The sequence below is a fragment of the Danio rerio genome, chromosome 13 (assembly GCF_052040795.2).
Source record: "Danio rerio strain M-AB ecotype USA chromosome 13, GRCz13ab, whole genome shotgun sequence".
Lineage (NCBI taxonomy): Eukaryota > Metazoa > Chordata > Actinopteri > Cypriniformes > Danionidae > Danio > Danio rerio.
In genome coordinates, this window is record NC_141033.1 from 15,020,226 (window position 1) to 15,032,441 (window position 12,216).

General features: G+C 34.9%; 1 protein-coding gene across 1 annotated transcript; it reads right to left on the reverse strand.

Moving 5' to 3' along the window:
* Positions 1 to 675: 675 nt before the first annotated feature.
* ap5s1 (adaptor related protein complex 5 subunit sigma 1) lies at positions 676 to 7,368 on the reverse strand. The gene is made up of 3 exons (NM_001305568.1): positions 7,067 to 7,368; positions 4,855 to 5,146; positions 676 to 1,076 (listed from the first exon to the last, which is right to left on the reverse strand). The coding sequence occupies exons 1-3, from the start codon at positions 7,234 to 7,236 to the stop codon at positions 948 to 950; spliced, it is 591 nt and encodes a 196-aa protein (NP_001292497.1). The 5' UTR covers positions 7,237 to 7,368; the 3' UTR covers positions 676 to 947.
* Positions 7,369 to 12,216: the final 4,848 nt, after the last annotated feature.

A 12,216-nucleotide genomic window follows, 5' to 3' on the forward strand; every position in this document is an offset into this window, starting at 1 on the left:
GACACAAGAAACCAGAAAAACCTCTCTCTCACAAGTCAACATATTGAACATCGACAGCACTTGTGAGTTATGAGTGGTCTCACACTTACTACAAGTGGACACACTCACCCTCCCTTCATTCCAATCACTGCACGGCGACAGAGGTAACTTGCTATTATTAAAACAGGCAAATTGGATGCTAAACTGGATTGAAATTGGCCTAGATTTAAAGGCGTCATACAGCCTTGTCAATCAGATATCTCAGATCTGTTGCCAGAGGCGCTGCTGTGAACTATTGAATTATTTTAGATGAAAGTGTTAGAGGATTATTCAAATTGCCAAGCACTTGACTTAAAGCAAAATATAACAAAATGCAACACTGCCCTCTAGAGGATAGCTGTATATATGACAAACTGCTATTACATTGACTCATTCAGACACTCGGGATAAAAAAATTCAGACTTTAATTAACAAGAAAAACTCACGAACAATGTTATCAAATGACCATTTATTCCCACTTAATCAGAAACTCCAAAGTCATTCTGGCTAAGAAATCCAATGTGCTTCACTTTTCTTAGGTAGATACTTAAAAAAAACTCTCACAGGATATACTAATATATATATATATATATATATATATATATATATATATATATATATATATATATATATATATATATATATATATTAATTTTATTTTTTTTTGTAAAAAGGTTCACTCTTTCCCCCCATATAATCTACTAATCTACTGTGAACCTGCAATTAACGCTTTAGAGCATGTGCCTTCAGGTTACCTCAAAGGAGAAATCCAGTTCCTGTTACAGTTTATAGGTGCAATCTTCAACCTTCCTAATGACTTTGAGGGCTTACATTGTTTACTACACTTTCTTCCAAATCTTCCCATCATGGATTCATAAATTACACTCCAAATGGCTCTCTAGTGTGATTCTACCAATGCACACAGTCTTTCATTTGCTCACGTAGCCCGATATTTCTTTTTCCAGGTTGAAGGCAAAACGATGGTTGAGGAAGAGGAGCTGGCCGTGAGGAAGGAGTCTGTGCAACAATGCGTCCACTCGATCACTTTTCAGCAGCACCTGAAAATAACAGCTAAGTCAGCTAGAGAGAAAAGGTTTGTGTCAAATAATCAATAGCTTGGCAAAATGCCTATTTTCTTCGAATGCGTGTCCTTGTTCACTATCGCTACCCGAATAGCCATACAGTAACTGGAATATCATTCTGAAGTAAATATCTGCAATAAAAAAACAACCCAGAGCCCGGCAGATTGCTTTTTCTGCGTATGTATTGATCGCAATGTAATCAGCAGTCTAACATGTATCTCATACAGATTGAGATGCATATCCTTATTATTTGAGTTGTGGGCAATAGATTGCATTGGTGTAAAAAGAAACTGGGCCAGCAGCTGACATGAGAAAGGTTCGAATCAGACTGCTTTATGAGACTGTGGGGGTTCAACAGGAGTTCAGCTCTGCTGTAGCAACAATAAAAGTAATTTCTCTAGGATGAAGGAATCTACACGATGCAATGAAAACAGCAAACATTGCGGGTGTGTTCATTCTACAGTCACTCACACATTTTTTTTTATTTTTTTGGGGGGAATTTGAAAAGTTTGGAAAATAATAATAATGTCATCAGAATATATTTTCCATAGGATGCTTTTCAATATTATATTTGTGCATATACATTAGATTAGTCAGTACTGAAGGCAAATCTGAAGATAATCTAACAAAATAATTTGCAATAACAGTCCAAAGATTAGTAGCCCAAATGTATATGTTAGGGGAAAATCTTTTTAAATTTTAAACATAGCAAAAAAAAAAAAAACTAGAAAAACTAAAAATATAAAAATGTTGTTGAAATTTTGTAGTTTGTAATTCATTTATTTATTCATTGCATTATTTTTGCTTGAATTTAATAGTGTTATCTTTCTATCTAATAAATATTTTGATGACTAAAAAATTTTAATCTGTTTAATAAATCTGTTTTGTTCAAATGCACCAACATATATTGCCTATATTCACTGGAAAATAGGTTAAAAAAAATTAATTGAGTGCACTCATTTATGCGGAGTACTTAATAAAAAAATATATATATAAAATTGACTACATGCGACACTAAATAATTTTATAACAGCTTTTAGATTTAACACAAAATGATAATTAACAAATGAGACTGTTCCAAACAAAATATTTGTCAAAGAATCCTTTTAGGCTTACATAAATCCAATCTCATGAGGTGGTCTGGGACACATTCAAGATGAAACTAAGAGCAGGTCTAGAAAAATTTGTTTTTTTTTTTAAAACATGTGCAATGTTAACTCCTCCCAAAATATAAAAAAAATAAATGTAAGAGGCAAAGTGGAAGTGGCACGACAATGATGGGGAGGTTCACTTGGTGATTTCCATAAATCTTTTTTTTTTTTAACTATTAGTATTATTTTATTTTGAGTTGCTGGCATTATTCCTTAGGTGGCTGGGGAACCCCTGGGCTATACTACATAGTCAGATATAACAGCTATTAGAATTTAATGGCAATGCCACACATAACAGTTTTGCTTATTTCTTTCTTTTTCCTTTTTTTATTTCATTCTATTTTTGACTGAAGCACCTCTAAAAATATAGCTTTTTTTCTATTTTTTTTTACAAAAGAAATAAAGTTTTCGTATTGGGAGAGTAGTTTACACTCAAATAAATGTAAATACTTTATAGTTTTGTATCTGTACAACAAAAATAGATGTTTCATTTAGCCTATAATGATAGTAATCGCCTGTCTAATGTACTTGTAAACATGAATTAGAATGGTGAGGACATATACCTTTCTTATTCATTTCTGAAAAAAAAATAATAATGATGAAATGAAATCCATTGTATCTGATGCTTGTCAACATCACCTAGTTAATTTTTAATATAGTGCAGGATTTGAAAATAAGACAAATTTATAACTGTTTAGCAGAGACATAGTCATTGGCCAAATTTCCATTTAAACGATTTTTTTTTTTTTTGAAAATCAGACAAATATCCGATTAGAGAAAAACTTTAAAGTGACCAGGTCAAAACAGGCCATAAAAATGGTTATGTAATCAGTATTAAATCTCCAGCACCTGCTTCTAGATAGAGCAATGTTTACTACACAGACCCACAGTTCCCCTACAAGCTATGCAAGAAATCTAGGACATTTTAATTATTGCCTGAAAATTAAATGAATTATCCTGAAATCGAAGACAAACTTTGAGTATGTTTACATGGACACCAATACTCTGATTTTAATACGATTAAGACAATACTCTGACTAAGAGTCTACCATGTAAACTGCCATTTTTGATGACCTTTATCCGACTAAAGTCATAATCTTACTAAAAAGCAATGAAATTGACCCTTCGCTAAGCCACACCTAAAAACCATCACCCACCAATCTTGGCTTAGCAACTGTAGCTATGCGCAGGGGCTCTGTCAAGCTTTCGAGCGAGTGCATATGGATTGTGCAAATATACCCAGATACCCAGTATCCTTAAATTTTGAACGGGATGGTGGAATATTTTCCCTTTTCAAAACCTAAAACCCAAGAGGAGAAATGCCAGCATGGATCAAGCTGTCGGAGGGGCGCTAAAGGAGTGGAGCTAAGTTGGTTTTGTTTAGATATTCCTAGCACATTCAGTGATAGACCGACAGCAATAACTCACACACCTTACCCTAAACAGATCTAAACTGTGTTTCCTACAAAAACACAAAGCTGGTTATGTTTCACAGCTGTCTTATTCCTTTTTTTCGCTCAATATATGCTCTGTTTAAGCCTTCGCCATAACGTTAATAACTTAGTCATACTAATAGCGAAAAAAGGTCATAATGACATGAGTTATTGATCCGGAAAATACGAATCTGCAAATCTGTTGCTAACTTTACTAAACTTCATATGTCCATCTATTTCAAGCTACGAATATTTGAAATTACAAATCAACTGAACAAAACCGAGATATGATCACAAACTTGCAATTAATATCCTTTACCGGCAGCTGTTTTTCAGTCATTTATAAAGAGTACATAAACACACTGACAGTAAAAGGTAACTTACTGTACATTGTTATGGGTCAATGATAGGTCAATGATGCTAATATTCAGCACAAATCCAGTTTTCTATGAATTTTCTATTCTATGAACTTTCTATGAATGAACTATGTAAAAGCTAGGTCATGCGTGTTTCCTCGTCAGTTAGTAACGCTATATTTCATTGCACAACAATTAATCTAACAGGCCTTTTGACTAAAAATAGAGAAATCATGGTTTCATTTGTTAATATTAGATTATTTTTAAATGTCACCTCTCCTGCTGAGCATGAGCTAAGCTGTTGAATGGTTAGCGTATAAGGTGGCTAGGCTAAGCTAGCTTCAATTTTGATTAAACTATTCTCTAATCGGTTGCCTATTATGTTGTGAATATACCCCTGTAATGCACACTGTTGTTCTTTTTTGTCTGGCTTTCTCGGATATCTCACCTGTTCGACAGAAATTACATTATATCCCTGGCAATGTCTGACATCGGCGCACACGCATTGAAAAAGCCGTGCCAGGCACGAAAGCTTGACAGACGTAGCAACAGTAACTAAGGAGGGTGGAACTTAGCGAAGGGTCCATTAAGACATGTGGAGTATGCTGATTTGCAGTACAGACATGTAAACATCTCAATCAAACTATTACCGTTATGTAGGATTATCATCGCATTTTGGGACAGAATAGTCTATACACACATCGCTATTCTCTGCACCTACCTTTACAGTGTAGGGATTTAAATCCAAAAATTCCAAGCATAAACAATAACAGCTCCTCTAATAAAACACTCATTAGTCCAATGAAAGTCTGACCTCAGCACCGGGTCCCAGCAGACGCAGCTCCTCCAGACAGTGACGTGCGATGTTGCGAAGCGTTCCCTCAGCCAGCAGAAGGTTTTCGTGTGGCCTGCAGATGAGCGTGAAGGCCAAAGCCTGCACCCCGAGCCAAAGGACAGCACTGCGATCTGGAAACAACTCTGCACTTCCCAGGGAAAACACTCCGCTGTCTGCTTCGCCCAGAGCTACAGCCTCTTCACCCAAAACAGACTCCACACACAGACGACCTGAGGCCTCCCTGCTCAAACACACCGCACTTCTCACCTGCCTGCGGGAGAGAAGAGAAGAGCAGACAGAGAGTGGGACTGGCCTCATTACTGCTCCCCATGGGTATACATAGAAAAACAAATACACCCCAGTTTAAAGGAGTAATGAAGTATACGCTCAGTACTGGGTGTGTAAAAAGTAACTAGGCAATAGAACTTGGAGTACCACTGGAGTCATGATGAAAACATGTCTCTAAAGAGACGATAGTAAATATTTATTCATTCATTCAATTTCCTTCAGCTTAGTTCCATTATTTATCAGGGGTCACCACAGCGGAATGAACCTCCAAATTATTCAGCATATGTTTTACACAGCGGATGCCATTACAGCTGCAACGCAGTACTGGCAAACACCCATACACTATGGCCAATTTAGTTTATTCACCTATAGCACATGTCTTTGACTTTGACTTGACTTGAACCAGTGACCTTCTTGCTGTGAGGTGACTAACCACTGAGCCACCATGACCCCCCAGATTGTGAAAAGGATTTCATATGTCCAACGCCAATATTTCCAAAGCAAGTTCGCCTCAGCAAGAAGATCACTGGTTCGAGCCTCGGCTGGGTCAGTTGGAGTATCTGTGTGGAGTTAGCATGTTCTCCCTGTGTTTGCTTGGGTTTCCTCCGGGTGCTCCGGTTTCCCCCACAATTCCAAAAACATGTGGTATAGGTGAATTGAGTAGGTTAAATTGTCCGTAGTGTATGTGTGTGAATGGGTGTGTGTGGATGTTTCCCAGTGATATGGCTGGAAGGGTTTGTTACGCTGTGGCAACGCCAGAATAATAAAGGGACTAAGCCGAAAAGAAAATGCATGAATGAAAGTATACATTATATTGAAACATCTGTTTATATTTTCCAAAAGAACTAACCAGAGTTTTGAGATCAGAAAAAATAACAATCTGTAATTTTAAAATAAACATGTGTGACCAAAAAAAGTCACAGAGTTTACAGTATACAACATACTTTGTAGAAAATATGTAAATTAAACTGCACAACCCAAAAGAAAGAATGCTAATCGAAAGGATAGGAGTTGGTTCACTATAGAACAAACATGATAGATTTTATTTTATTTTAAACTTTTGCATTTATGAGGGAAAAGCTTGGTTGTTGATGAGACATCTCTCCGTTAAGGATGTGACAGATGTGAAATTGCCACTTGTGTGACTTTGGTAAATTACATTTAATTGTTTAAGACCATTGCCATTGAGACATTTTGAGTATTTTTACAGTACTTTAAAAAAAAGTACAAGCCTACAGAAAAAAAAAAAAAACTTAGAAAGGGTTTTACTATTTTGGGGACATGGTTGACATTTGCATGAAATTGCTCAAATAGAGACCATTAAAATGAATGAATGTGCTAATATACAAACAACTTTACCTCAATAGGGATAACCACAACAGAATAATTTAAGTATTTTACTATAGTATGGTTCATAAACATTATTTACTAGAATGTAGTAATTTTAGTATTATTTTTATATTTTGTAAAATAATAATGTATGATGTTTAACGCACATATAAATAAAATTTTAATTGTGTCAAGTCAACATACGATTGCAGAGTTACATGCAGTCTTTTAATAATCATGCTTATTTGTAAAAGTTACTATATCAATTTGTAAGTAATTGGCAAACCGCACTGTTTCAAAACACACATTTGAAATGTTGCACCCGTTATCTTCTTTGAAAGCGAAAGTTCATCCGAAAAAGAAAATTCTGCCATAATTTACTCATCTAAAGTGTCATCAAACTTTCATATGTTTTGTTTTTTCTGTACGATATAAGGAAAACGGTAGTCATTGACCTCTAAATTTGTGAGGAAACTCTGACTTTTGTTAATATATTTTTATACATTGTATCGTTACCTATCCAGCGGGCATTGTTGTAGTTCTGGAAAACCTAAAAATCGTTTAATGAGCTCACCTCGCGACCACCTGCAGTTTTTCCTTCTGCATCAGTCTCTTTTGCTCTGGTGTGAAGTCCCGATCATCTCCGCTCTCTGCTCCGAACAGCCGCGAGTACAGAATCCGACTCTCGCCAGCGGACAGCGCGCTCACCGGGCACACCGTGTGGATTAAGAAACACAGCACCATATCTGACTTAACACATCATTAAACTCATAAATAAATAGATTCACCAGTTTGGTGGAATGAATGTCTGCAATATAATAAAGTCATGCTGCCATTGTAGAAAACCACTGCATGGTTATTTCCGTATTTGGTCACATGACTGTGCATCAGCTGATCATTGTATAGTTCTGTTTTTTTAACTCTAGATGGCGCTCTTGAATGATTTAATTGTCATTTATACTATTATTTAATATTAAAAATGTATTTGAAATGCATAGCTATTTTGAACCTGTATACTGTTTAAAAATCCCTTTTTTGTTAATGTGTATTATTATTATTTTTATTATTATTATTATTATTATTATTATTATTATTATTATTATTATTATTATTATTATTATTATTATGTGGCCAAATATGTCCCTAGTAGTGGCACAAATCAATATTTTTTTTTGATAATTTTCCACAGTACTGGTATGTTGAATGCTTCACAAATACTCTCAATACATAAAAAGTTTTTAAAATAAATAAATAAAATTAAAAATAAATAAAATAGTTTGATTTGGGAATCCTGGTGCATATGTGCTTGCAAAATGTGTATCAAACTAAATGTTATGCTTTGAAAAAATAAATATCATCACTTCATAATAAAACATAGTTAAAATATTTTTCTAATGCCACCACCAATGTTTTACAAATATTTAGTAACTAATTTCCGGACTAATATTTTCATTATGATGGTCTATAATTTTGCCATTGTAAAATGCAAACTGCAAGAATGCAACCAATCTCTAACCGTTCAGTTACCACAAATGCACACATAATCTCCAGTGTGTGTTAAACAAAGAGCATGTTTATACACATTCAAATGTCTGCCACTGACTGTAGACTGAGCTGGACGTGTTTAAACACATGCACTCTCTGACAAGCACAAAAGACAGCTGTTTAGCCTAACAACTGCTGGTCATGCTCGCTTAAACCAAGAGGGCGGAGGACACGTTTCCTCAAACACTCCTCTCACATTAAAACAGCCAGGACAAAAAACCTTTACTGTGACGTGACAAAAGACAAATCTGTTCACGTGCTAGAAGAAACAGCACTGGAGACAGGACTGATAGCCTCTCCATAACTGCCCTACTAGTGTACTTCTATTTTAACAAAAAAAAAAAAAAAGTCAATAATCAAATATACAGTACTTTCAGACCTTGAATGAAAATATACTTTTAGTATGCTTGACTCACATGAAAGTCTTAGTTTAATTGGCATTTGCTTGTTTATTTATTCATTCATTCATTGACTTTCCTTTGGCTTTTCCCTCAATTCATCAGGGGTCGCCAAAGCGCCACAATAGAATGAACCGCCAACTTACCCAGCATATGTTTTACGCAGTGGATGTATTTCTAGCTGCAGCCCAACACTGGGAAACACCCATACACTCTCATTCATACACATACACTACAGCCAATTTAGTTCATTCAATTCATCTATAGCACTCTGGGGGAAACCGGAGCACCCGGAGGAAACCCACACCCAGAACCTGGAGAACCTGCAACCACACCAAAATGCCAACTGACCAGCTGGGACTTGAACTAGCGACCTTCTTTCTGTGAGATGAAAGTGCTAACCTGAGCCACTGTGTGTAACTTTCACTTGTTCATTGGCATATAATTAAAAGTATTATTACATATATTAAGTACACTTTTTGTTGTTTTTAACTCTTTTGATTTGTGGCCTAAAATAAAACAAAATACTTTTTTTCACACACACTGTAAAAACATTATGACAAAAAATTAACACAACTATTATTTTATGTTATGTGTTTAACTTGTTTTAACAAGTTATTGTGGTTTCAGATAAAGTTATTTAAGTAATGCAAATTTAACTTAATATTTTAGTCAGTTTGATTGTATACTGTAAGTTGAGATGACTAAAAAAGTTGATTTGATTCAACTAAAAAATGTAAGGCAGCAAGAATTTTTACAGTGTAATTATACTGAGTATATACACTAAGCATACTCAGTGTTTCAGAGACGGTCTTCAATATCGTTTGTTTGAGCTGTCTTAACTGAAAAAAAAATTAAAATGTATTTTAAAATATGTTGATGACCTTTGTTTTATCTCTATATGCACACAATAAAAGCTTCAATATACTCTAATTTAGACAAGGTGCCCTGTAGTGGAGAAAATTTGCTAAATTCTCCAAAAAATGCAGTATAAACACTAGAAATCTAATAGTCAACCAAGACTAAGAATCCAGATTCCCGTAATCCTAACAAAAAATTACAAGTTTTTTTTTTTTTTTTTTTAAGGAGTCATGCAGATTTAGTTAACTTCTGAAATAACCTAAATTGGCCAGGATGCCCTACAGTTGAAAAAAAATAGCTTAATACTAGAAATCTAATAGTCAACCAGTTTCTTTACAATTTAATTATATTGCAGTATTACTGCAATAAAACTGAAGTACTGCAATACAACCAACTGCAGTGCATCTACTGCAATACAACTGAAGTTCTACTACAGTACAAATGCAGTACAACTACTGCAATAGTACTGAAGTGATACTACTACTATAATGCAGTACAACTACTAAAGTACTGAAGTACAACTACTATAATGCAGTACTGTTACTGCAATACAACTAAAGCACTACAATAGTACAACTGCCATTCTGCTATTGCAATACAACTAAAGTACTTCTACAATACAACTGCTGTGCAGCTATTACTTTTTCTGCTCGGTGGGCAGTGGTTTCCAAATATGGTTTCAGTATGTCAGTGGTATTGCTGAAGTTCTGCACTGCCACAATCTATTTTATTGCACTTTTTCAGAAGTTTAACTACAGAAATATATCAGCAGTCATTTACATCTGCAATACATAATAAACCTAAAGTGCACTTTAAATACTTATGTACCTAAGTGCAATAAAAAAAATTATTTAACATATCACTATATTGCCCCTCTCAGTTTATTTAATGTTACTTCAGCTGTACTGTAGATTTGACTGCTGTTGAACTTCATTGCATTGTAGTTGAAACGTATTTGTACCTCACTGCATACAATTTTAACAGTTATCTTTGTATATAGGCTACTGCTGCTGTACTGTTAAGTTCACTGCAATTATTTTTTATTATTCGTTTTTGCAAATAAACTCTTAGAAATTCCAATTATAAAATTACCCTTGAAATACAAGTGCAGTACAGTTCTTACCACACCATTGGCATATTAGACTACAGCAGCAAGTACCCCAGTTTACTCTAACTTAAACCACTGTTGAACTTTATCGTACTGTATTTGAACTGTTTATACTTCTTCTCATTGTAATTTTTCCAATTGTACTTAATTTTATTACAGTTACTCTTCTATATACTGTTGTTGTACTGCAGTTATACTGCAGTTTTACTGCAGTTATTTTTTTTTAAAGAGAACTAATACTTTATGGAAAGTATACATCAAACAAATTCTTTACTACAAGTCTGACAAATGTAAATATGCTCATATTTTCACTTGCAGTACAAATGCTAAACATAATTGTGAACTACTTGAGTACAAATGTTACACTTACAGTTCAAGTAAAAGTGGAATGTTATGCTTAAAATATGGGTCAATTAGTCCTGTGTGACATTAGCCTAGAACTACACATATACTACTAGTACAAATATGTTAGTATACTTAAATATATGCTTCATCCTCAAGTTAATTCGAAATATACTTCTTATGGGTGACAATAAACAAATCATAAGGTTGTCTGCAGTTGCAGGAAGCCAGAAACTAAAGCCAAGGCCACATTCAGAGGATCTTGCTCTTGCAAAAAAAAAAAAAAAAAAGAAAAAAGAAAAAAAGAACAATAGGATGTGGTTTCAGTGGTGGCATTTCAACAGTCCATTCTGGTAACTTTTAGCTAGCAAAACAGAAACTTGATGACGATGGAAAATGAGTATGTGACTTACTCATTTTAGACTGTACTGGTTGGCTCTGCTGTGAAACTCAAACCACATTTATTGCATATTTCAGAATTTAAACATAAGAGCAAACTATAATACAGTGACTCCTGCATACAAAAACATTGAATGGATTACTCTGAGGAAATTTAAAATGCATTAAGTCACTGCCTTTGCTGGAAGTATTAATGGTAGTTACAAAAAAAAAAAAAAAAAAGAGAGAGCAAGCAAGGCCATTTGTAACTTCAAGGCTTCTGCCAATGCATGCATTTTCCTGTTTGTTTTAAAGAAGTATAACAGGCATCCAACAATAGCCCAAAAAAAAAGACAAGAGAGAGTAGAGTTTGTATAATCTTTTTGGAGACTAGTGTAATTTTGGACTATTGTTAGATGTCTACAACATTTCCACTGACAGGTAAAATGTTGCCTAATGGCAAAGACGTACATCTTTAAAATGAAATTACTTGGTGGGTGGTGACCCTCATTTAGTTTATTGTGTGTCTTAAAGCTAATTTATATTTATCATAACATTATTTTATTACATTAAGCATGTTTGTTTGTAAAAATTTGATTTTGATTCCCATGGATGTCCTTCGAAAAAGAGTAGGCGTTTCACCCCGGCATCCTGGCCAAATCTGCCCACTGGCCTCGGTCCACCATGGCCACCTAACCCTCCCCATATCATATTTGGCTTCATCACTCTGTCTCCTCTTCACCAATCAGCTGGTGTGTGGTGTGCGGTCTGGCGCAAAATGGTGTCGCGTCATCCAGGTGGATGCTGCACACTGGTGGTGGATGAGGAGATTCCCCCTATGTGTATAGCGCTTTGAGTGTCTAGAAAAGCAACATGTAAGGAATTATTATTTTCATGTAGAGGATAATGTATCAGAAGTCTTGTACAATCGCACAAAAAACATCTACTTGTATGATATAAATTAAAGAGAACAGTGTTGTCTTTTGGAGATGTAGTGACAGTTGAACGGTGACCAAGTTGTAAAAACATTTCAAAGTGTAAAAAGTCACATCTGTTATAAAGATAGAGCATGGCCTGCGTTTCAAATTACTG